The sequence below is a fragment of the Halictus rubicundus genome, chromosome 8 (genome assembly GCF_050948215.1).
Source record: "Halictus rubicundus isolate RS-2024b chromosome 8, iyHalRubi1_principal, whole genome shotgun sequence".
NCBI classification, from domain to species: Eukaryota; Metazoa; Arthropoda; class Insecta; order Hymenoptera; family Halictidae; genus Halictus; species Halictus rubicundus.
The window spans coordinates 16,853,737-16,881,148 of NC_135156.1; the positions used below are offsets into that span (position 1 = coordinate 16,853,737).

Below are 27,412 nucleotides of genomic sequence, written 5' to 3' on the forward strand. Positions count from 1 at the left end.
CAATTATCTGCGATCGACCGAACGACCCCGCAACGCCCGTTGCGTCACTTGGCTCGCTACGTGCTCGCCTCTGCGAGCAACAAGTTAACGCGAGATCAAAAGAGACAACGAGAAAGAGAGAAGATATCTCCGCTGCTCGATTCAAGGGTAGGATGATCGATACTACGGTTCGCCGAGAAGATCGCCAAGTCTGCGTAGATCGTTCAGTGCCGGCTCCGAATGACGTCGACGCGATCGGCGCCGCGGAGCCGATTCATCGTTTCAACGGAATCGATTACGGCCGTCTGAGACGCGGAAAGATAATGCCGGCCGACTTGGTTCGACGACACTGACGTAGTAGCCTGATTTCGTCTATAGGCAACTCATTATTCGACCGCGATTGTCCTTTACTTTACTCTAAAATCGAATGTCTTCGTACAGGAAAACAATTGAGCCAAATCGATTAACTCCACCTTTTGAAATATTTTAAATTCAACCTCTTAAGCACTGTACGCCACTATAGTGGCTTTCCGTGGAAAGCAGTAGTTCGAACGGTACGAACCACTATAGTGGCTTTTGTGCCCTACGCGGACAGGCGCGCCGTCCCTGGGAGACAGAGTTGCGGACAAATGCGCGCCGTACCTGGGGGACAGAGTTGCGGACAAAGCGCGCCGTGCGTAAGAGGTGAAGTGTCAAAGCATTTGATTTAGTCACATGTATATTATTCATATTATGTATATTATTATGGAGTTAATCGATTCGGCAAGTGCTCTAGATTCCTTGGTCATCACCGCGTATACGGTGTCCCGAGATGACCGTTCGCGTGTAATTAACCGCAGCAGGTTGAATCGCGATTCAGCACCGATTTTCTATCGGCTTCGTGCACCGATGTCCTTTCGGCTCGGCTAATCGCGAAGTTTCGCGATGGTCGTTGGCTAATTTGGTCGCTGTGTGCGGAATTTGAGGCGGAGTGCCGACGAGGCGGTTCCCGAGCCGCGGACAATGCCGTTTTCCTCGTTTGCGACATTTCTTGCAGGACAGAGGCCTCTTTAGCCAGATATTATTGTGGTAGCCTAAAACAGCCAAAGATAGAGAGAGAGAGAGAGAGAAAAAATCGTCACTAGACGCGTCGATAATCCGGAAATCGGTATCAGATGATTTTGTCACCGAACGGTTCCGAGGAAGCAGCGTACGTCGTTCGTCGACGGTCGTTTAAGATTATTTAATATGTCTGTGTTATTTCGCGTTACGTAATTAGTCGTGATTATACTGTTGATTTTCGCTAAATATATTCCTGTTCAATTCCGATCCCACATAATTAACGTTTATTGCGCGTGGACGAGAGCGGAACCGTGAATCACGCGAAACACGCGAAACACGCGGGATCGACGGTCCCGTAGGACGACCGCGCGATACACTTTTCGCACGTCGGTTATTTATACAATTTCCGGCCGATAAGATCGAGTAATAATGATGCAGCTTATTATTAGATCCGATGCAAGCTTTATTTTCGGCCCGCAACCCATCGCCGTACTCGCGATCATTTTGCGCAGCTTGTCGCGCCCGCGAGCCTCGTAAAGGTGCGAGTACACAGACACTTGCGACATTTTTTTTTTTGCCAGAGAGATTCTCGCGACAGGTGCGAACGCCTTTGATTTAGCAGCCAGCTAGTTGAACTCACTCGCGACAGTTGCTCTCGTAAACGAATGTGACTTGTGTTTGTAATTTAACACTAGATTGCCGGATGAAAAAGCAGGTATCTGGTCAGTTAGTGATTCCCTCTGATAACGAGCTGAAAAACCAGCGATGTTTCACGAAAAATTATTTAAGTTTCTCTATATATCAGGGGTACCCATAAGTAATCAATTATTCGAATTTGTTTTGCCTTTAGTTCTGTACCGATCGTTCAAGAGGAAACAGTTTTCGGTAAAGCAGCCCGTATACAAAATATTCTAATAATCTTTTTTATCATATTCGTCATTGCATAATTTTTCATTTTCATGCGGGATTTCATGCAACGGTAAGAAAATTTGCGATTTTTATGGAGATGTCTTGAAGGTCAACAAGTGTCAACGTTGGTTCAGAAGGTTTGCTGTTGGTGATTATGACCTCTCTGACAGGCCTCGGACGACCAGTTGAATTTGATAACGACACCCTAAAATCTCTAGTGGAAGCTGATCCAAAATTAAGTATACAAGAATTATCGAGAAGCCTTGGATCCAAATGGTCAACTGTGCAAAGGCACCTACACGAAATGGGAAAGGCATATAGGCAAGGAATATGGGTACCGCATCAATTATCCGAGACCAACGAGAATATTCGTCGATCAATTTGCACTTGATTGCTATCCAGATTTCGTAGAGATCCATTTCTTAGCAGAATCGTTACCGGAGATGAAAAATGGATTCTTTGTGATAACATAAAGCGTTCCAAGCAATGGCATTCTGCAAATCAAACCGCAATATCAACCCCTAAACCTAGCTTATCACTTGGAAAGGTGTTACTGTGCATTTGGTGGGACTGTCGTGGCATAATTCGCTTTGAGTTGTTGAAACCTGGAGAAACAGTTACCGCTGAGTTGTATTGTCAGCAATTATAACGGCTGTATTCAGAACTATTGAAAAAAAGAGCATCTTTAGTCCACAGAAAAGGTGTAATACTGCAAATTGACAATGCCCGGCCCCGTACAGCGAAACTCACTCAGGAAAAAATCAAAGAATTGCAATGGGAAGTTTGACCGCACCCCCGTACTCACCGGATATTGCTCCCTCCGATCTTTTCAGATCTCTGGAGCATTATTTAAGAAATAAAACATTCTGTGGAAGATGCAAGGAGGCACCTTCAGTCATATTTTGCTTGACGAACCCTGGATTTCTATAAGAGGGGCATTGAAAATTTGCAGGAAAGATGGCAAACTGTCCTTGATAGTGATGGAGATTATATAATAAATTAAGAAATGAAAACTTGAATTTGCTACAAAGTTTGTTTTAGATTTCAAAATAATTGATCACTTATGGGTCCCCCTAATATATAGCAATAAAGTCGTAAACGAATCAAATTGATTCGGCCCGAATCTAGTGTTAAACGCTTCCTCGCCTCGGAGATCGATACTCGGTCTGTCGATCTTCCTCCGACACCACCAGTCGACGATCGTCGACCTCGGCGATCTCCTGGATCCAACGGGATCGAATTTTCAGCTCGAACGCGCAAATTGAACGCTTCGAGCGACACACACGAGCGAGTGCAAGATGCGCTATCGTTGTTCGCGTTATCTCGCACGATAGTTCGCGGCTATAAACATTGCTACCTTTATCTATTCTTTCGCAGTTACATCACTTGGTGTATCGTGCAGTTCGAACTGGTTTGCTGCGTCTTATCGAGGCCGAGGGTCAGACGTAATTTGCATTTGTTTTACAAGCTTCGAGTCGTTCCACCCCCGGGAACAGATGCTCGAGGGATCGTTCGAATCGGCCGCGTGTCGCCTGACGTGATCGCGATCGTCGTCGATCTACGATGTAATTCGAGAGAAGATCGCACAATTTGCAGCGTCCAGAAATTGGTCGAACCTTGAAGACCACGCGAAGGTTAATAGTTCCATGCTTGCACGACTGCTTGCCAAAACGAGAAAGTTTACAGTAGCCCGAACGTGCGGAGTGCACGTATGTTTGCGTTCCATTTATAGCGAATCCATCTATAGTAAATCGTATTGGTTTGTCAATTGATAGCACTAATGTCACTACAGTTGTTTTCCCAGATACACATATGGAGACTCGAAGCATAATTCGTCAGAGACTATTTCTCTTCCTCGAGACACTTGAATGCGGATTTTATGTATTTCTGACAAAAATGCGAAACGGGAAATAGCGAAAATATTAGAAAAATATGAGCGTATGGGGCACGCAAGTTCGAGGAAAAATTGCGTCAACGAACGCTCGAAAACAACAATACGCTGACTCGATCGGGAAACCGCGAGATTCGAGCCGTTGCGAGCGCGCGGCCGCCGGTGCAACATCGCGATGCAATCGACAGATCCGATCGAGTTGCACGTGTCAAGTTCGAGGTTTGTTCGTAGCGCTCGCAAAGAAGCGATGTCCGAGGACGAGAAGGCTCGTTGGCAGCGCGACGAGTCGTGCGTCAGGCGTCCCGACGTCGTCGACGCCGACAATCACTATGTAGAGATGGCATCGAGTTCCGTGCGTGCTCTCGAATCAATTTCGGATCTCGATAATTATACTCCTACCATTATCGATCGGAATTCGAGTTTACTTGGACACGGAATTTCTGTACCTCGAAGTGCTCGCAGAAAAGAAATTAGATCTATCGTTTGCGCTTGGCAAGCAGTTGCACATTCTCAGCCACGCCCAGTAACGAAGCCACACCTATTCGCGAGATGAGTCACGCCTATTCTACACAAAGAGAGCAGTTACGCTTAGGAGTAACGATCTCTACAGCTAAATTTTTGGTATAGCAGAATCTAGGCTGAACAACGGCAAAGGAAGCCACGCCCACCGAAGCCGTTTTACACAGAAAGAACCAAATTGATGATCTTCTATATCTTTCTATGTCGCCATGTGTTCTAAAAGGTTGCTCCGAGTAGATACGAATACAGATTGCTCTTAGGGCCACTGTTTCAACTCCATTCAAATTGGGCGCGAAGAGGCCACGCCCACTTAAACGACTCAACATGGAAATAAAGCGAGATGGATAGTCTCGTTTGCTCTGAAAACTCTATGCTCATGGCTACACATTACCCTGAGGAGCGTTCTTCAAGGTTGATTGAGATTGAGTGTAAAGAAGCCACGCCCACCGAAGCCGTTTTACAGAGAAAGAACCAAATTGATGATCTTCTATATCTTTCTATGTCGCCATGTGTTCTAAAAGGTTGCTCCGAGTAGATACGAATACAGATTGCTCTTAGGGTCACTGTTTCAACTCCATTCAAATTGGGCGCGAAGAGGCCACGCCCACTTAAAGCACTCTACATGGAAATAAAGCGAGATGGATAGTCTTGTTTGCTCTGAAAACTCTATGCTCATGGCTACACATTACCCTGAGGAGCGTTGTTCAAGGTTGATTCAGATTGAGTGTAAAGAAGCCACGCCCACTTGGGATCTCCACGGAGGGATCGGGTTAATGATATTTAAACAGGGATAAAGGAAACCACGCCCACGCGAAGCAGTCTCAACAGAATGAGCGGGTGGATGTTGTCCCGTCGGATGCTTTCCGTTTCCTTTTCCGAGATAATTGCTCCGTGACCCTCGGGGGCAATCTAGGAGGCTGCCCAGGGCAAGGAACGCTCGTGGACCGTGACGCGAAGGGTTCGAGCGCAATCGACGATCGTTCGAAGCTGCTTGCGAAGTACTTGAGCCCATCTCTAGTCGGGTGTCGCCGCCGAGCAGCTGACTAGCAGCCGACGAGCACGTGCTCGCGCGCCGAGTCGGTGGAAATAGCTAATAAAGCCGCCCAAAGCCGTGGCACGCGCTCCGCGGAATCCGCGTGTGTGTCCCGTTCGCGCAATCCTCGGTCCTCCGAGAGGAGAGAGGAGCGATCGGCTCTCTTTCAGACCGAATCGGTTTCCCCGCGATCGAACGATCGACTCGGTTTCGTCCGACGACCGACAGCCGAGCGACCTTTGGCTCGTGCCACGCCACGGTCGGAATTCGACTCGAGGAAACCGAACGGTCGCGCGATTACGTATCGACACGGTGGCTTATCGCCCGCCCGAAATCTCGAGCCGATGACTGCCGATTCCGAGAGAGCATCCCTTCCACAGACTGTGGATCTTTAGGGAAAATCAAAATTTCAGACTCACTTGGGATGGTCACGTGGCTTTTTAAATAATTATTTCCGTTCACAGACTTAAGATCCGACTGGGTCTTGATCCGACGGGTCTTAAGTCTGTGACTAAACTTGTCACATTTTTTCCTCTGTATTAGCGATATTATGAATTCTGGAACGTGCTTCAAGTTTTCGGCTTTGTTTCGCAGGGAATCAAGACAAAATATAGTTTGTAGCTGGAGATATTTTCTAGCGCGCGCTGCTCTCGATTTCATCCAGAAAACTCATCCAATGGCAGAAAAATGCTCGGATTCGAATTTTTCGCCTACTTCGAACGCTTATGTTACCAAATATCTGCATAATCTCGACAGCTCCTGACCAGCGCGCACTAGATTGAACCTTCCTCTTTCGAATGAGCCCTTTGCCAGCGACAAAATATTCTTATATAAGGGCGAAAACTTGAGGCACGTGAAACCATATTTTGTCGGTAATGTAGTCACCCTACCTTATCGCGAATCTACGAAGACCCCTTAAGAATGTTAATTTTTTCGAATAATTTTGACTAGATGAAAAGTAATATTTCTTGCCACTATCGGCTTCAAACAAATTTCCAGTTATCCTGTAACCTGTTATCATATTTCCCACAGATTGCTCTGGCTCGAAAGTAATATATTAATGTGATCCAACGGTTTCAATCTTTCCGATAAATTGAGCTACTCATTGTTTTCACAAGTGCCTGAAATCCGCAGTCTAATCGTCTCGCATGCGAAAAGCTTCCGGTTGGATCAATTTTTCACTTCGCACCGACAATCGTGTGTTTGATCGGATTGTCCCGAAAGCTCGTTCAGTTCTTGTCTAGCGCACACATTGCGATGACGCGGCGTGGTTAAATGAGGCAAATGTTGCCGACAATGTTGAACGTGCGCATTACGAAAGAACTTGCGGAACGAGTAAATATATACACGCGAAGACTCGTTCGATTTAAGCCTGTTGATTCTTTGGGATCTCCGTCAACAATGCCGGATACTTTAACGATCAGGTGTGATTACGCTGCGCACGAAAACGTGGTTGAAGAATCGATGGCTCTGAATGAAATGAACTGAGCGACTCTTCGTTCTTGCATACTTTTACTGCTGTATTTAATCGGAGACCAAATGTTAGTTTGCTTTATTTTTCTCGACCCCGTCTGCGCACCGGGTCGTTTGCGACTAATTTTATTGTTTCAAGTTTCCCGAAGATCTAGAAAATTCCGCAACTGAGGCGCCACTAAAAATTGCTATTTTTTTTTTTTTTGTTAAAACACTTCGGTATTGTACGAATAAATTGCGCCATTCTCGTATGTATAACATGAAAAAAGATATTCTGGGTCGGAAGAAATGTTTCATTTTAAAATAGCTTCGAGCGCAAAGGGTTAATATATAATCGTCGGAAGGTCAACTGTTTAAACGGGTGAAATTTCGCTGAGGACATAATCGACCCAGGTTGCGGACGGAGGGTTAACGAAGGTATTAAGGGCCAAGGGTGGTCACGTGACTCTTGCTGAGTCAGCAGTTCGATCACTGCTGTACAATTTCCGTTCACAGCCGTCATAAACCATTTTTCGCCTATTATCGTCGGTAACGTGGTCACCCTACCTTACCGCGAATCTACGGAGTCTTCTCTTTCGTAAATACCGAGGCTTAATTACCGTATTGTGCTCTTCGATCGCGAATGGAATATCTAGGAAACTTCAGCGGTGATTTGTGAGGCAATCATTGCGGAGTAATCGTTCGCCCACAGGCTCGGTTGACGAATCGCATGCAAACGATGGACGAGTGTGCTATCTCGTCTTTGGCCTGCTCAAGGTCGAATTCTTTAGCAATAGACGAAATCGTTTTTTCGGTTGCGATCGAGCGGAGACGGACGAGAGCACAGAATGAGGAAGAATATTCGCGAGTGTAACAATATCCTTGAATGGGTTAAACGTGCGCGCGCGCGCGCGCCAGGAACGCGGGAAAAAATCGATGGTCCCGCGGACAATGCCAGTGGACACGCACGTTCTTGCTCGAAACGTGTAATTATGTACGGTAATCCCGGAGCAGCGTAGCGATAACTTGCGGAACAGATTGTCGATTTCGCGTTCCTCGTCCGCGATAACGCGCGGCCTTTGCTAAAAACCTCATATCGCTGGTCTTCGAGAAAGTTAGGACAATTGTCCCGGCCGATGTAAAAACTCTTTGATAGTTTTGCGACAAATACGCTATCGCCGTTTCCATTTAGACTACCGCGCATAAGAATAGTTTAGCAAAAAAGAAGCTCCACCAGATAACCCCACCACCGACCGTTAAAATTCAGTTTCTCCGGTTTGCAAATTTATGCAAAGCGACCGATAACGAAGGTTACTTAACGTCGTCCGATGATAAGATACATCACGCTAATTAATAGTAAATCATGATGCAATATCTTATTCATCGTGAACATTGCAAAAATTTCACCGGCAGATAACGCACCGGGGAATGCACGTACGTGTGGGCTGTTCTTGCGATACGAACGAGTCATCGATTACTATTATTAAGTTTTATCTCCGACGGAATCGCAGGTGCCCGTTATCTGGCTCGGATCCTCCGATAAATTTTGAATGTTTCAAGACGGAACTGGGGAAAACAAAAATTTGGAACTTTCCGAAGAGTCGTTTCACCCCCCACCCGGAAACTATAGCAAGGAGAAAATGCTGGATCATGTTGCGAACGACTCGAGTTATCTGCACAGGAAGTGTTAGAATTTTCCGAATTTTCTATTCGTGGAAAGTAATTTGAATTTAGGTCGGTAACACGCTCTGTCGGTAAAGGGCGCGCCGATAAAGGACCTGTCGATAAAGAAGGTCCCGACGCATTCGTCGGTAATGGAGGCTTTTCCATTTCCCTGCCTAAAGGTTCGTCATTCTAAAAAAAGAACCTCTACACGATTACACGCATAAACGCAAGTTTCGAAATTGCAAGACAAATATATGGGAAAAAACTGATATAATTTCTATGTTGACTTTCGCGAAACAGCTCTGGAAAGTCGGACATTCGAAGATTCATTGTTCGTAAACAATCTAATTGACTCCAAGACGACAACACAATTGTGCAACCATCGAATCTTTTCCAGCACTCTAGTCACGTTCGCCAGCTTCCGGTTTCAAATATACTGCTACGATTTCGACATCGGATGTTCAGCCACCTCTTCGAGGTTCCAGATGTGATCATCCTGAAACCCGTGACATTTGTTTACACGAGTCGTTACCTATCGGAGAGCTTTTCAATTGCCACGCTCGCCGGCGACGCGTGACAATCCGTTTTGCATAAACGAAGTCGAATTAGCTTCATGCGCGGTACTCAAACTCGCAAAGCGTGGCGTAACGTTCCGGGAATCCGCGGCCAGGCTTTGTCGAACTTTTCGCACGCTCCGTTGCATTTCGCAAAATTCTGCAACCGCGAAATTTCCTCGAGCACACAAGTCAATCGGAAGATCATTGCTTTCGCGCTAGGTCAGTTCGCTGAATAGCGATTGAATTTTTTGGCGCTATTAATAATTTATCGTTGAAAGATAGCAAGCACGAAACCCATTCAAATTAATCAACTAACATTTGAACAATGATGCGTAGTTAGAGTTCGTCGAGTTTCGTTGGCCCGGAGCCGTCATTTAATTAACCGGCACAATTACAAGATCGATGGAGTCGAATTGGATGTTAATTAATGTAAATTAACTCTTGTTCATTATTTTGGTATTTTCTGGCCGGGCATGTTAAATGGATGCCGAGCGTCGTTGTAGATTACAAACGAACTTTGTTCCATAAATAATTAATTAAAAAGATTGTATACATGGACGCGTAAGATGCACAGTGAAGAGAGAGAGAGAGAGAGAGAGAGAGAGAACGCGCGGGAAAACAGTTCGGCAACAGGCAACAGAAGAAAAGAGAGGAGAGCGAGAACGTGAAAGTGGACGAGGAAAATGTTAGAACTACTTGACGCGGGTACACCCACGCGCGATTATTTTTGCGTGTACGCCGGCTAACGCGAACTCGTCACAGCTCACGCCTGCGAAATGCAACTGACGCTAGCGACAACCACAAATTGAAAAAACGAACCCACCGCCGCCAAATGCCTGGAGGAATCTTCAAGCTCGACGCTTTAACCCTCTGCTCTATAATATCGCGTAAACAAATTACGTCGAATCATCCGAATTTACTCCAACCGACCATCTCATTCGTACCGTCATACACTACCTAGTCTAAGGGATCCAATTACTGTGGGAGTAGTACCAATTGCCTATATTAATTATACTTACTTTTAAAGCACAATCAATATTGAAAAAGAGATAATAATTAATACAGTAATTGGTACCCCCATAGTAATTGGGTCCCCCACCCTATCTAGGTAAATAATTATTTCGAATCGAGTATTGGTACTAACACCGTTCCTATTAGAATTCTCGAGTAATTACCGCGGATTTTATGCATTTATGGCAAAGTTGGTAACAAAGTTGAGTTGTTTGCAGCCTATTAAAATTATTAAGACCCGCAATCAATATTGATGGAACTCCTTTCTCTCGCGATTGATGCACAGACGATTAAATCGGTAAAGAAAGAACAAGTTAGAAGTCGGGAGCGGGAATGTAAATAAATCCCGAGGTTCTAATTGCGTCTCGAATTCGCCGATCTATGCGTTTATGATTCTTATTGACAACCGGCGGCCGGTCGTTTCATACTTACCGACTCGGAGTACACACACGCTCGAGCTTTCCTCGAATCTTTTACACCGGAAAAATCAAAGCCGAGTGTACTCGCTTGTAAGCGTCGAAAGGAGATTAGTTCGATAAGGGTTCGGTATTGTACATCGTCGAGTTACTCGAAAAGGATTAATAAAGATCGCGGCGCGAATATCTCGAGGCGATAAATCCTGATAAGAACAGTGTTCGCAATATGTATCCGAAACGAGTGCTAAACTCTCCGAGACGCACCGACTTTCGGATGGATCGAACAACACATTTCGATCCGTTGAAACCGTTCCAAATTTTCAGCGGATCGAATCTCGTTCGAATTGTTATCCGATTTCCGAAGTGGATCGAAGCTGTTCGTTCGGACGTCAAACGACTCGAGCCTGTGTCACCGAACGGCGAATTTCGACTTGGAAATAGTTTCCGAACAATTCGAACGAGCACGGAGCCGTGTCGAGCGACGGAGACGCGGCCAGCCGAGAGAGCGAGAACGAGAGCACGTGGTCGGCGACGCATTTACCGACGTACACGCACGCAGGCAAGCGGACACGCACACACGGCCGCGTGCGCACACGTCGAATGTTTCCAGGAGACTCGGCGAGCAAAGTATCATCGAGTAAAACTACTGTAGTCTACGAGCACGGTAGCGGTTTCGCGTGGCAACGATCCTAGGTAGAAGCGATCGAGAAACATACTTCGTTTCCTCGGCGTGTTGTCCTCTTCCTCGAGGCCGGGTTGCTCCCATACAAGCACGTGGCCATTCCGTCCTCGGTTCTCGCCGTTGGCTCGGCCGTTGCCGTTCATCCCGCCTTTGCCGATTCGCTGGCTCTTTCTCTCTCGTTCTGTGCGCTCTCTAGCCACGGCCACAGGCGATGAAGTAGATATCCTCGCGGCTCGAACAAGACGAAATTCGGGGACACGCGACTCTCGCTCGAACGCGACAGAAGACACGAAGAAACCTCGCGGGACGGCGAACGTCGACGGTTCTCGTTTCCGTCCGTGTACTCGCGATTATTCACGGAATTGTTTCGCTGGCCGACGACAGGCCGACGGGAGAGCGAGCGAGCGAGCGCGACAGAGAAGGACGGTGCGCGAGAAGTCGCTCGGGAGTGATAGAAAGAGAGACAGATAGAGCTCGAGAGACACGACGCGACACGAGACGACGACACTCCCGGGAAACGCGAGAACGTGCTAGGTCAGCATCGAACGGTCACACTGCGCGAACGGAATCGGCTTCTAAGCGGCGAATCGGTTGACGGTTTCGTGTACACCGATAACGATGATTAACAGCGATCTCGTGTGTGCTCGGAAGCGAGCACGCACCTGCCTCCTCCTTCTCTCTCGCTCCTTCGGCCGTGTTCGGCCGGCGTTCGGCGCCCCGAGTTTCGGACGAGCCGAAGCGACGGCGGCGGGGCGCGAGGGCAGCCGAGGCGCGAGCCCCGCCAACCAATGGCCGGCCAATCGACGGGTAATCGGCGCGCGCAGACGCCGCATCGGCCCACGGTTGGCCGCGCCCGCGCCATCTATCGTTCCCGACCCGATCCCACCAATCGCGGCACAGCGCGCCAAACTGGCCGCCGTGCGCGGCAACCGTTCGAATCGTTTTACCCGTCGTAAATCGAAATAACTGAATGGTTGTTCAACAGTTATGTAAAATTCCTTTTTCTTTCAACTCTGCACCCTTCGACGTATTCCCGAAGGCGTTCCTCACAGCCTTCTGCGTGAACTAAGCAGATTTTTGTTGGTCTTCTCGTCACTAAATCACTTTTTTATCGTTCGCAGTTTACCTAGCGCATCTTGGGAGGCGGGCGACGCGGGCCTGACAGTTTTATCATGATCACACAACTTTGATTTCTCGGTCTCTTCCTGTTTGCCTGCGAGCTTTGAAACACGTCGTGTCGGGAGATAAACATTTCGGAGATCTCCTCTCCGACCCGAAAATGGAATAATCAAATTATAAAGCGTCGTCCAATGTCCGAGTCCATTTCGGGAAAATAAAATGGAGGCGTCGTAACGTTGAAACCCGAAGATACGTCTAGTCATCGAATGTTCACCGTCGCAGGGTGCAAGTTCGTCCGGAAAATGTAATCGCGGAATGACTGATCAGGAAAAGTTGCAAGAATGATTCCTAGAAAGTGAGCTTGCAGGCGGGACGCTAGGGACGGGAGACGCTAGAGATTCGTCTCCGTCTCGCATTTAGACAGGCCGAGGCGATCTATTAATCGGGAAATTGCGTAACAAGCGGTTTGCTTGCGATACCACGGCTCCGAAATCTCGCAGGATCGCGGGACCGCTTGTTATCGCGGGATCGGGTTACCGGGGCTAATCTCCCTGGCGTTATCAGATCGTCGACGCCAATTATCGTGGCGCGGAAATCGCGTAATCGCGGCGCGGCCTAACGTCACGATCAGCGCCAAGGATCCAAGACTCCTCGAATATGTAACGCGGCGTTAGGGCGACGTGTTCTGCGACTTCGCGGAATCTTTCGTCGCGCGTTATCGCCCCGCGAGATTTGCTCGGCTCGATCGCGTCGAGCAGCGTCGAGCGATGAGTCATCCTCGTGATACGCGCATAACGTTTGTTTAACCAGAGTCGCGCTCGCGTTTCGCAATTAACGCCGACAAGGACGCATTGACGCGACGCGACGTAATTGACGGAGAAACGGAGCAACGCCCGAAATCGTTCCGAAATTCTCGAGATCGATCGATCGGCTCGGGAATATCGTTAGCGCGGGCGGAAGAGGCCCGCGGACACGCGTTAACGTTCGTATTAACCGCGCGTCGCCAAATCGCGGTTTAAAATAAAGATGCCGCGTCGCGCCAATAATAGCTCGCGAGATTCTCGTGCCAAAAAACCGTCACATCTCGTCTCTAGCGCAACGATCACGTCTCTCCGGCTTTTCTCCTCTCTTTCCCGTTTTCCTGCTCGATCCTCGACCGTGCGGAGATCCGCTCGCGGACAGATCGAACGCGATGACGCTGCGGAAACGCAACGCTCGCGAGCAGATTCATCTTAACTCGGCGAATCGTCGCGATCTCGTCGGCGGATCGTGAAATTACCGCTACGCTCCTTGACTCAGCGATATTCCGGCGACGATGACAGCAATAATTTGCTTAGAACAAACAATTGTCCGCCAATTTATGCGTAATAACCCGGCTAAATGTAATCTCGCGTTTATGTAATGTCTTTAGATGAAGGCGCATAGTCGAAACGAGCACCTGCGCGAGCTTCATCGAGGTGTTAACATGAACGCGTTTACAACGCAACTTCGAATTTTCTCGATCCTGCTAGCATCAAGAGCGTGCTCTGGAATTATAACTGAGAGTCGTTCGGCCATTGCCGCTACATCGTGACAACAGTTGCGAAAAGACAACAATGAGATGAACGTGACATCGCAAAGATAGTTATCACGGGAAAGACATTCTTTTCTAATCTCGGAACGCGATTTCCCAACAGGTAAATTCGTCGGTATCTCGTTGTCGGTCGATAAAGAAAGTTCCTGTTCGCTCTCCGACAGCGTTGTCGGTAATGTAGGCTGCACGGAGTCTTCGATCGATAAGGAAGGTATCTGATTGCGCAACCATCGGTAAAGTGAAGCTCGCGACGATGGACGCTCGATAAATCTTGCATCGAGACGATCGACCGGCGACATTCTCGGCACGGTTGCCGGACACAGACGATCAATTTCAACCGAAATGGATCGCGTTTCACGCGCGACTCGTCGCGGCGACGTTCCCGGCCAGCACGACCTCGTTGTTCTTGGTCGATCTAGTCTCAGGGCATCGCGAGCGACAACAGGAAACGGTTGGGCCCCTAAACGCATTATTCACTTGGCAAAGTGGAAAATAACGTCCGTCGTGGGCGAGAACCGAAACGACCTGCACGCGATGCAGCCGGAAACGCCTCCGGAACTCGAAATTTAAACCGAGCCGGTCGTCCCGCGCGAAATTGCTCGCAACGAGAGCGCGGTCGCGGCGCGGCCGCGCGACCGACATCGCCTCGAACTTTCCTCGCGATTCGTGTCAAGGTGTACACGGTTTTCGCGATGCTATGCCGCGACAACGGCGTCCGCGGCGACGACGCGCCGCGGCGTCCAAGACATTCTACTCGGAGCGCGCCATTATTCACCGTTCGCGTTTTCGAAACCCGACTCCTACGTTGTTCGAATACAAACGAAGCATTCAGAGCCGAGTCGCGCTCTTCCACGCGTGTCTCTTTCTCTCCTCTTCTCGGAGGACTGTGTGGCACCATGGGATCACGTAGCTCTCGCGTTACCGTTCCCCGTCGAACGATGTCATCGATCTACGTCGCTGACGTTCGTTCGCTTCGGTCGATCTCGCCTCGTGGCACATTCGGGAGACACTCGAATTGACTTCCAGATTGAACATATCTTGGTAACAAAAAAAAAAAAAAAAGAAAAAAGGTATTTGCAGTGGTATTAATCCACGTTAATTGAAACATCAAGTCCAATCTAGAAGCCCCGGTCCGATTTCGGGAAGTCCCTCCTAATGATTACAACAGGAATATTAAGTCTAATTAGCATCTCGGATGTCCCTACCGAGCGGTCACGAGAAGACGACCGGCGATCATGGTACTCACAAGAACGAAAAATGTTTCGAATCTGTATGAATCAAACGTCGTGCGAGATCCCACGTTGGAGCAATTATTTCCGTATATAATAAGTAAACGCGATGGCTGGGAACTTCATTATCGACGCCGATTGCGACGGGAGTCGTTGCATAACGCAAGGTATGCAGCGACAAACGACCAGCGCAAGTAAAAATATATGCACGGAGAAGAAATAACAGATAACGTTAACGGTTTCAGGTAGCAGTCAAGGCCCGCGTCGGCGACCACGAATTAGCAGGAATGACGAGAGGAAAGCAGATCTTCGGGTGGATTCGAACGCGAACCGAGGCAGACGGTTCACGAGGGAGACGTCGATGTCTGTCGCAGGAGACGATCGAGCGACTTCGATCGGGATCGAAAGTTCACCGCGAAAGGGCCACGCTGTCTCGGGCATCGGGGCACCAAGCTGAAACGCTCCGGGGGACACTCGTAACGCGTTCGCCACGGACTTTCTACTTTCTTGGAGATTTTAACGTCACCGTGCGGATCAGGCCTTCCGGCATTCCGGAATCCATGCTTACAAGTTACTTTTTTTTCACCAAATAAATAAATCATTTTCATGCGGGATTTAACGCAACGGTAACAACAAAGAAAATTTGCGATGTTTATGGAGATGTATTGAAGGTCAACGTTGGTTCAGAAGGTTTGCTGCTGGTGATTATGATCTCTCTGACAGGCCTCGGACGACCAGTTGAATTTGATAAGGACACCCTAAAATCTCGAGTGGAAGCTGATCCAAAATTAAGTATACAAGAATTATCGAGAAGCCTTGGGTCCACATGGTCAACTATGCAAAGGCGCCTACATGAAATGGGAAAGGCATATAGGCAAGGATTATGGGTACCGCATCAATGATCCGAGACCAACGAGAATATTCGTCGATCAATTTGCACTTGATTGCTATCCAGATTTCGTAGAGATCCATTTCTCAGCAGGATCGTTACCGGAGATGAAAAATGGATTCTTTATGATAACGTAAAGCGTCACAAGCAATGGCTTTCTGCGAATCAAACCGCAATATCAACCCCTAAACCTAGCTTATCGCTTAGAAAGGTGTTACTGTGCATTTGGTGGGACTGTCGTGGCATAATTCACTTTGTGTTGTTGAAACCTGGAGAAACAGTTACCGCTGAGTTGTATTGTCAGCAATTACAACGGCTGTATTCAGAACTATTGAAAAAGGGGGCATCTTTAGTCCAGAGAAACGGTGTAAAACTGCAAATTGACAATGCTCGAAACAGCGAAACTCGCCCAGGAAAAAGTCAAAGAATTGAAACAAAGGTTGGGCAACGCTACCAAACATGTCGTGCCCGAGATCGTTCCGTAAACCCGAGCGATTATCATCATAATTATTATTGTTATATTCTAAGGAGACCGCGACGATTCTGGTCGCGATTACGTGGTCCATTGGAATTCCGTGGCGGGCCCGCGCGTTGCCTTGCCGATAAATTATTTCCGCCTGGATGGTCGGTAGATCGCTCGCTCGCTCGTTCGCTCGGTTGTCTCCCTTCTCGGTTCTTATTAGCTGCGCACGTTTTATCTATTCGATTCGAGCACGACGATTACCGACAACAAGAGGCGAGCAAGTCTCGCGCCATGCATTATTCAGAAGCGCAGTGTGTGAGGAATCGCGCGGGATTGAATTCCTCTAAGGTCGAGATCGCGTCCTTGCGCGGCCCTAAAAACCAACGGAAAACGGTGCAGCCTCGTCCAAGCCGAGGATCGACGTCTCACTCTCGATCAAAGCTACTTGCAAGCCTACCCGACACGTTGCACTGCAAGCTTTGGAGCCAAACGTCGTCGGAGACAGGTAGGATTCTCGATTATTCTAAATGCTCCTCCTCTCTTTGTAGACTAGGCGTGGCTTAGTCCAAGTGGGCGTGGTCTTGCCGCTCCTAGCAAATTCAATGAAAAATCTTGATCTTGTAAAATTTGAATCCTCCAAGCTGGGTGTCGTCGAAAATAGAAAGGTCTCTCGAATTCAAAAGTCTTGTACTCTCTCTGTGTAGACTAGGCGTGGCTTAATCCAAGTGGGCGTGGTCTTGCCGCTCCTAGCAAATTCTATGAAAAATCTTGATCTTGTAAAATTTGAATCCTCCACGTTGGATGTCGTCGAAAATAGAAAGGTCTCTCGATTTCAAAAGTCTTGTACTCTCTCTGTGTAGACTAGGCGTGGCTTAATCCAAGTGGGCGTGGTCTCGTCGCTCCCAGCCAATTCTACGAAAAATCTTGTCAAGTATGAATCCTCCAGGCTGGATGTCGTCGATAACAGAAAGCTCTCTGGATTCCAAGAGTCTGCACCCTCTCTGTGTAGACTAGGCGTGGCTTAATTCAAGTGGGCGTGGTCTCGTCGCTCCTAGCCAATTCTACGAAAAATGTTAGTCCTGTCAAGTATGGATTCTCCAGGCTGGATATCGTCGGAAACAAAAAGCTCTCTAGATTCCAAGAGTCTTGCACCCTTTCTGTGTAAGCTAGGCGTGGCTTAATCCAAGTAGGCGTGGTCTGGTCGCTCCTAGCAAATTCTATGAAAACTCTTGATCTTGTAAAATTTGAATCCTACAAGCTGAATGTGGTTGAAAATAGGCTGAATGTGGTTTCTCGATCCAGCGAGTCTTGCACATTCCTCGTACAGAATGGGCGTATTCGGACCAAGCAGGCGTGGCTTCGCTGCTCCGTATGGCACTTCGTCATTTCCCACGTAGTCGAGACACTTGTCGCTTCCGCGTCGCGCGCACTATCGCCCTTGCACGATAAGGAATAGCTTCCGCAGGCGGAAAAGTGCGATCGCGAACTACAATCGGCGAATCCAGGTCGGCAGTTCGCTTCAGAGGATCGTCGAGGATCCGACCGACCGGAAACCGATCCTGCGACGTGTCCATCACACTTATCGGAAATGGACCGAACGAACGAGCAGCTCGCAACTGGTTACCCATGCATATTTATGGGGCACCTATGCTCGCGACGCGACGCGTCGTTTTTGCGTCGAACGAGTTCCACCGTCGCGTCACCGATCGATCCGGTTTGTCCCTTATCGCGCCGCGGTGCGCTCGCGCGAATGCAACTAATCTGTTCCACCATGTAGGTGGTGATCCAGTATGCTTTGATTCAGCTCCGTAAAAATCGGCTACTCAAGGTAGACACAAAGGAATCGCAGCGCCGCGCCGGCTCGAGAGACCGGTCCAAAGTCCCTACCATAAGCTAACTGTTTCCATCTTCAGAACGGAACTTCGCTCCCGACACCTGCATTCTCGCGATACAAGACCGCGTATCGCGATACTTCGCGCCTCGGGAAATATTTTCAACACCTCTACCGCGCTATTTGGCTACAGTTTCCTTCAGCCGTGTTCAGAATTACTCGGAGCTACAATTTCATTCAACCGTTCGTGGTATCGCTTTATAGATTGACGCATCTACCTAATTGAGATGTAACTGGAGGACGGTGTATTTAAAGAAAATTGTAGTTCGTAGAACGGATGACAATGTCGTGATAATGTACACGATGGTGTGAGCTTGCACCGACTAAACGTATTATCAGATTAGCCACCAGAACCTTGTGTTTCTTCCCGTCGCGTCAACAATATTGCGCAGAAATATAAATACTACAATTATTGAGTCATCGCATAAATAATGTTGCTTGTTCAATCTATTTTCCAACACGGAAGTCAATGTCACTTGCGAGAATGGCATTAAAAAAATTATGGTGAACACCCCGACGATTAAAAATAAACGTCGGTACACTAACTTTCTCGTTGAAAAATAGATGAGAACCGAAATTACTTACGGGATGATCTAAATAATATAATTAGCGGACAGCGAATTTTATGCATTTACCATAAAAATGTATAACCTAAAACGGTGAAAACATTAGAAGAATTTAAGAATACTGTTATATTATTTTCAACCTATTAAACATATACACCCCCGTAATATCTTTGTCGTTTGAAACCATCTGGAAAGAAGATAAAATTTATTTTGGTTTAAAGGAACTTAATGAAACAAGCATTTAACCCTTTGACTCCGAAGCGCCACTGAAAATTGTTGTGGCATTATTTCAAAGAAATTACAAAAAATATTACGCAATTTCGCAAAATATGTATTTAATAGATTACTAGACATTCAAATATTATATGTGGAAATCGGAACAGTTTCGTATGAATGGAATGAAAATATTTAGTTTTAGAATTGAAATAGCCTCGAGTGCAAAGGGTTAATAGACATTTCGAATTTTCCATCTCGAGCCTGACTCGATAATTACGGAAGGCGTTAAGAAAGACAATCAACTTGTACGTCACTCTAGTTTGTTCTAATTCAGGTAGAAAAATTGCATTTTGCATAAATACCCGTCGTCTAGTAATTGGTAACAATTGTAATGAATGGTTGTACAGTATATCCAAAGTGTGTAAACACCGATTCGAATTCGGAAGGTGAGACAACGTACATCGCGTGTCCGACGCCTCTGGTTACGTAAGTGGCACGGGAGAAGAATCTCGGATAAGATAACGATTTTAATAAGGCCCATTCCACGCGCTTGTCCAGTCTACGCGACACGTCGCCATGTTTCCGAGGGATCGCTCGACGGAAATCGGATAATAACTCGAGTCCCGATCGGCCCGAGATACGATCGTCTCCGGTATCTATCGCATCGCTGCTTCGGAGCGTCTGCTTTTACGTAAACCGAACGCCCCGCTTCCGATCTGCCCGTTTCCGCTCGTCGCGCTCCATCGATCCCGCGATCGAGAGATCTACCGGCCGCCGAAAACCAGCCGAATTCGCGACCGGCGTCGATCACTGGAAATCCAGATTTCGCAGAATTTTTTCTCGAAGCTGGTAGCCTGGAAGCATCTTCACAAGTTCAGTAATCGTAGGATGAATCATTTTACGCCGGCAAGCGTGTAACTTTCTATTTGCGATCGTCTTGCGACACAGTAGCGAAAGTGGGCACAGCCATTTTACACCGTCCGGTAATTCTGTTGTTAGTACTATTCATAAGTTGTACGCAACGCAAAAGTAATTCTTCCGACACACAATACCGTCTCGTCTTCCATTTTGTTTCTGAATGTATACCTGTAGTCGTATTTTGATTGATCGGATTTGTATTGCCTTCGTACGAGCAACGTATTATCTTGTCATTAGTAGAAGAGGTATCTCTTCTGGGAAATTTTTTAATAAATTCCAATAATAAATTACAATAATTTTAACGTGCGTGTCGATCGAGAAGCCGAAGTATGTGATTCGTTGCAACGTGAGAATTTCCATCGAATCAGCGATTATCCCATGAAAACCGAAGGAAGATTCCGACCAACTGTCATTAGCGGACGTATCGACGCAACAATTAATTCTGAAATCCGAGCAAGTAATTGCATCATGAGCGCACGGGTGGCGCGACGATCAAAGCGTTGAACGGCATCGTCGCTAGGGCTGCGGTGCGAGCCGAATTGAAAATTAACACTCGATTTCCTCGAAATCAATCGACAGTCAAATTACCAACGATAAGCAATTTTCCGTGGTTCAAAACCACTGATAAAGCGGGCCTCGGCAAGTTGATCCTGTCAACTTTGACAGCGCCGTGCATCACGTCCGCCGGGTCCTGATAAGTGGACAACTGAACAACCTAGAAAATGAGTCACTGAAATGTGAAGCAGCGGAAACATCGAACGAATTTAAGAGTGCCATTTGTGGCGCCTCGCGGATGCCTAACGGATGCTAAACGTTCCTACTTCGCATAAACATTCGCAATTTACACTATTTTTGTTTGTTATGCATGGTCGCCGTTTTCGAGGTCGATAGGACGAACTACTGAAGAGACAAGCTCGCAGATTCTGCCGCGTCGTACGACAAACTAGAAAACAAAACGCTTCCAACCGTGACGGTTCTAGCAGTAACTTTTATTGGTGAGAAGAGGTCGGACAGAGGTCACGGTGTCGAAGGATTTCGCGGGAGATAACAGATGTACAGTCACTCTAATATTCGGACGCTCTTAAAAATCTAAACTTTGTCAATATTGGACTATACTACTTGAATTTCTTTTCTTTTTTGAGGAGTTAGAACCATTGGATCGCTACTAATATTCCAGAATATACCAGAACATTTCAGAATATTTCATAATATACCAGAATATACTAGAAAAAATTAGAGTATTCCAGAATATATCAGAATATACTAGAAAATACTGGAATATTCCAGAATATAGCAGAATATACTTGTATATTCTAGAATGTATCAGAATATACTTGTATATTCTAGAATGTATCAGAATATACTTGTATATTCTAGAATGTATCAGAATATACTAGAATATGGTAGAATATTCCAGAATGTAGCAGAATATACCAGAATATACTTGTATATTTTAGAACGTGCCAGAATATACTAGAATATGGTAGAATATTCCAGAATGTAGCAGAATATACCAGAATAAACTAGAATATGGTAGAATATTCCAGAATATAGCAGAATATACTAGAATGTGGTAGAATATTCCAGAATATAGCAAAATATACCAGTATATACCAGAATATATTAGAATATACCAGAATATTCCAGAATATACTAGAATATGGTAGAATATTCCAGAATATACTAGAATATGGTAGAATATTCCAGAATATACTAGAATATGGTAGAATATTTCAGAATATACCAGAATATATCAGAATATACTAGAATATGGTAGAATATTCCAGAATATACTAGAATATGGTAGAATATTCCAGAATATACTAGAATATGGTAGAATATTTCAGAATATACCAGAATATATCAGAATATACTAGAATATGGTAGAATATTCCAGAATATAGCAGAATATACCAGAATATATTAGAAAATACTAGAATATACTAGAATATGGTAGAATATTCCAGAATATAGCAGAATATACCAGAATATAGCAGAATATACCAGAATATACCAGAATATATCAGAATATACTAGAAAATACTAGAATACGGTAGAATATTGCAGAATATAGCAGAATATATCAGAAAAATTTTTGTTCACTTCATGCGGCAACCAATTGCGCCAACTTCTTAAAAAACAATCCAAGTCGTACGGCCCAATATTAACAAAAATATACGTTTTTGAAAAGCGTCCGATTATTAGTGGGAGTCACTGTATGCAAATAGCTCCGCTCCGAAAGATAGAACACGACCGGTACGAAACTCGTTCCACGAAATCGAAACTTTCCGAGCGTGACCGCGGTCACCGTGACCACCTCCGGTGACTGTTTCGTGCCAGGTGGGACGAATGGTGTTTTCCAGCCGTGTTCCCTCGCCCCGATGATCGAGAATCGCGTAGAAACCAGTGCGCGACCGGAGACCGTTCCTTTGCCGTACCAATTAACGGCTCGAACCACCCATTGTCACCGTTTATCGACCTTCCTAATTCGCCTTGTAAATCGAGTCCAACTAATTTCTTCGACAACGCGAACACTCGGAGAATCACGCTGACCGACCAGATTCTCCTTTGCCCACACAAATTTCGACAATTTTCCTTACCTCGGTTGTAGAGGTACATTCTGTACATTCAATAGTCATTTTTTTATTAACGATATTAACATATTGAAAGCGTGTGAATCGAGTCCAGCTAATTCCTTTTTCAACTCGACCGCTTAGAAGATCGTAATGTCCGAGTGTTTCTTCAACTTTGAGAATTTTTCTCGCCTCTTCTGGGCAAGCTACGCAGAAGAATTTAGCGCAGGAAGATTCCACATACTCTCCCCGATAGAACAGTATATTTTTTTTATAACATTTCGACGCGTCGGAATCGACAATCTTTCCATTTACTGTGAATTCTCCAGGAGACATGAGCAGTGCTATGTTTACACTCGGCGTGGCCCCTCACGGAGTATACCCAGCGGTAGTGGGGATAATTCCGCGACGTTTATCGTCCAGACCTTGGCGACATATATAGAGAAATCACTGTAAACCAACTCTTCAGACTCCAATCTTCTTATCACCGGATAGCGGAGAAATATGCAAAATCTAATCACTAGCGGATACAAAAATTGAAGATATATTATTTTCAACGGTATACCATTATTATAAGATGAAGATTTTTGCTAAAAAACCACTGATCACGGTTTTCTTCGGATTAGCAGCAAACACAGAAATCTCCGCGAGCGTCGAAATGGCGGATCCCCGTCGAGACCATCTCGAAAATTCGTTTATTCGCGGCTCGATCGCGACAAAACTCGATTCTTACAATTTTTCTATTACAATGAATCGAAAGCGCGTCGATCTCAGGAGACGGCGACGCAACAGCGCGAATTCCGCGCGTTTATCAGGTGCGGGCGACGGTTTCGCTTTCCCTGTGACGCGATAACGCGTTGCAACGAGAAACACGCAACCGGCGTAGTCTCTGCCGGGAAGGAAATTACGCGAACGTCGGTTTCATCGATTTTTCGAGCGAGTAGGGGAGACCGGAGTAAGTTGATACAATGCAATTATCTGGACACTAGGTGCATGTAGCACAATAATGCCTGGGTATTTCGGGTTTGTCGGTTAACTCTTCCGTGTGATGGAATTTACGTCTGGGTATGCAGGACGTGGATAGAGCTGTTATCCAATCGTTCGCGCTTTTTTTTTCTTTAACGGCAAAATAAATATTCGCGTTTCGCTTCTGGAGCTGTCTGGAGATATTACATAAAACGTTATATATTTCGTTTATACGGTCGTTTTTCTTTTTAATAGAGATGTACTTATGTAATGACCACCGGTGCGGCCGAGGGCCAAGTGAATAAAATTATCCTTTCATTTTTAAGACTAGGTTTACGGAGCACTACAAATGACCATTTTACTTTGTATATACTATAGTATTTATACTATTTTATTTTTATATCTATCAAAATTTGTAGAAATTCTTTTGATAATACATACCCAAAGAAATCAATTTGTTAAATAATTCCTCACGGATGCATCCTTGCGATCTCAATATTCGTGAATTAAAAATATTAGAATCCGCCATTTTGACGGGTCCCGTAAGTCTAGTTGCGGCGTCTTTGAAAAACGTGTGCCTAAATTGCGTCGCAAAAATTAACCAGTTAGCTGTTTCGTCGAGTATACTCGTCGGAGACAGCCAACTAATTTCAGTCAGGTTAATAATTTCAATGAGTTGCAAACGATATTTTTAAACTTTTCTTATCTGCGGAATGTTTCAATTTTCATGCCCACATTATTACCATAAATGCACAATATCCGCAGTCTACTTATTTTGTACATGTTTTTCCTGAAGTTATGAAGACAGTATATAAAGAGGAAGTTTCGAGGAATATTTTAGCATGCTTTTTTAGCGTAATCGATTCAAACAAAAATCGCGGAGAGGAGAAACTGAAAAATGTATGTTGACCCGGTGCTTCGCGCGAAGATTGGCGTAAATGGAGGCGAAACCGAGAAAAAAGAATGGCGACGCACAAAGACGAGCGTTTAACGATCAATCGAGCGAGTTATACTCGACGCGCGCTCGATTTACGACCGATCCAGGGATCGCGCGCGATCTACGGTCGGTGGCGGGCGACGCCACGCGATCCAACAGCCCCGCTCCTCCTTTAGAAACCCGTCGATTATCGAATGCAGCTAGTTCCTGTTACCTGCTGCACTTTGTAAACGAATTCCGTGAAGGTTGTATACATGACGCACGATCGAACAGTATCGTTCTCTATTTTTCTTGACCGGTGCAATTTTTAATCGCGCCTCCGACGACGCCATTTTCTTGTTTGTCCAAGCCGGACGATCTATATAACTATACGTGCGATGTATTCGTTCGGCTGCTTCCGTTTCGCACGATCCGTCTCGCAATGATCGAAAACGGGAGAGTATTAAGAAATCATTAAAGTGACTCAATCCGAGCGAACGTGACTGCGGAATTTTTATTAGAAATGAAAAACGGGTTGGTCCGTGGCGATCTTGCGCAAGAACGTGATAGTTCGCGCATGCAAATCGCGCGGATAAAGAGAAAATGATTTCTGTTCCGCCGATTTGCCGGCTTTCTCAGAACCGTGTGTCAACGTCGCGAGTCCGAAGAAAACTTAGGGTTTATGGGAACGAGCCGCAGCTTCGATTATTCGTTTAGCATTGTTGAAACATTACCGCGTGCGAACGTTTCGAAATCGACTGCGATAACTGCGTTCGGTTGGACATTAAGCATCGCTCCGACCGAAGGGGTCACGAGTGACCCGGTATCGGCATTCCAGGTCGCTGCCGGACACGGTCGCCTATTCGAGGAACACCTGATCGTTATTATTAGATCGAGGACTTTTATGCGAAAACTTTTATACTTTTCTATTTTTATACTTTATCGCTAAACTTACCAGGTATTGAAAGTATTGATGTTCATTTTCACTAATAACAGATGCTCGGACGAGGAAATTTGTCCGATTATTTTCCACAAATGATAATTTCTATGAATTCAAATTGTAATTGGAAAATCTAAAATCGGTCTATTTGATCGAGCTTCGGTGTTAACGGAGAGTTTACGAAAAAGAAATCTTCCGCTCGTCCCATGTTTCACAAGAGTCCCATAAAAACGTTTTATAATTTTTATGGAGCGGCTCGGTTCACGAAATTAAAGCTGGAAGCTTTAAAACTTATCGCCGAGATTATTGGACTGGGGATTCACGTACGTTTATGGTATTTGTAAACTCGTAAAACGCGATTAGGCGTTTACACGAACATTAACAACTTGTTTTTCGCGTAGATCTCTCAATGAATACAAATTGTTCTCGTCATTTTTTGACACACCCCTTTGTAACGCGATCGAACAGCCATTTAACAAAGTCCGTACACACATACATACGTGTTTCATATAGCAATAATTGGCAAGAAATTGTTTAAAAAGACTATACATTTTCTGCCACATGCATACAGTAATTTTTAAACAGGTTTCCGAACCACCTCCTTAACACTAGGTTTACGGAGCACTAGAACTGACTATTTTGCATTACTTTATAAAAATAACGAGACCGTGCAATCCACATTTTTAGCAATATTTTAAAAATAATATGTACCCAAAGAAATAAATTTGCTAAATAATTTCTCATGTATGCATCCTTAGTCTTAATAATTTTAAATTAAAAATATTACAACCCATCATTTTGACGGGTCCCGTAAACCTAGTGTTAATAAAATGATGCGCATAAAACACTGTTAACCCTTAGCACTCGAATGGCGACTGCAAGGCGCCACTAAAAATTGCTGTATCATTATTCAAAATATTTTCTACATTATCAAATTTGTTTGTATTTAATAAATTACTGAACACTTCAGAATTGCACGAGTAAATTGCACCATTTGCGTATGTATAACACGAAAAAATTGTATATAGACGGGAAATATTTTAGATCGGAAGAAATGTTTCGTTTTGGAGTTAAAATAGCTTCGAGTGCAAAGGGTTAATATTGTCACAAAAATACACAGCAAAAATAATCTTGCGAAACTTTCAATGTTTCGAACCAAAACGAAAAACGCGATCGCGTGTTCGCTATGGATCAACATGTTTCTATGCCTAATTTTACAAGATTAATATCGCTACACGTTCGCAAAATCGAGTTACGAAATACAGGCTTTCAAAAACAATTAAAAGAGAAAGTGTTGCTAACGAAGAAAAACGCGATCGCGCAATGGATCGCGATCTGGATGGTTCAACATTTTTCCACGCCTAATTGTCGTATTAGATCGTCCCATAACTTCGTGCCGTTTACTCTTGTACCATTTAAATTCTAAAAATAAAATATTTTCGCAAAGACATCATACCGTCACTATAAAATTTCTGCGGTTTTTCATTAAAATATTAAGAACTTATGGGACGACCTAATAGAAGATTTAGAACGCGGTAAATTCATAATATAAACAGTCGAGTTCGGAATTACAGGCTTCCAGAAATGATACAAGGCGACGTATCGGGACACGAGCGATTTCGGGAAGGAGAGAACAGGATCGGGGTCGCTGTGGATCACGATCTAGAGGGTAAGACTCACCGGAGGGTGGCGGCACCTCTGCCTCGAAGACCTCTGGCCTCTTGATCTCGAGCTTGGGGTCCACGGTTCCGCCGTTCTTGTACATGATGTTGGCCTAAGAGTGTGATGTTTGCTCCTCGGACAAAGAGAGAGAGAGAGAGAGAGAGAGAGAGAGAGAGGGAGAACACGCGGTCTCGGTCTCGGTCTCGATCTCGGGATCGCGAACACTCGCGCTCAGTTCTCGCCGACACTGTCCAGGACGGTGCCGAACTCGCGACACTTATTGTTAGCCGCGAACACCTAGGGAACGTCGGCCAATTAGAGCACGAGCCTGGAGCC

General features: G+C 45.6%; 1 protein-coding gene across 2 annotated transcripts in view; it reads right to left on the reverse strand.

Annotated features, from left to right (window-relative positions):
* The window catches only part of Picot (putative inorganic phosphate cotransporter protein picot), a 34,825-nt gene extending 7,413 nt beyond the window's left edge, over positions 1-27,412 (reverse strand). The window contains exon 1 of one of the 2 annotated variants that reach the window (XM_076792685.1): positions 27,095-27,412. In XM_076792685.1, the coding sequence (XP_076648800.1) occupies positions 27,095-27,179 (85 nt within the window). In that variant the 5' untranslated portion in view covers positions 27,180-27,412. Of the gene's footprint in view, positions 1-11,189; positions 11,853-27,094 lie in introns of those variants that run through there. The other variant, XM_076792684.1, reaches the window with a different exon arrangement.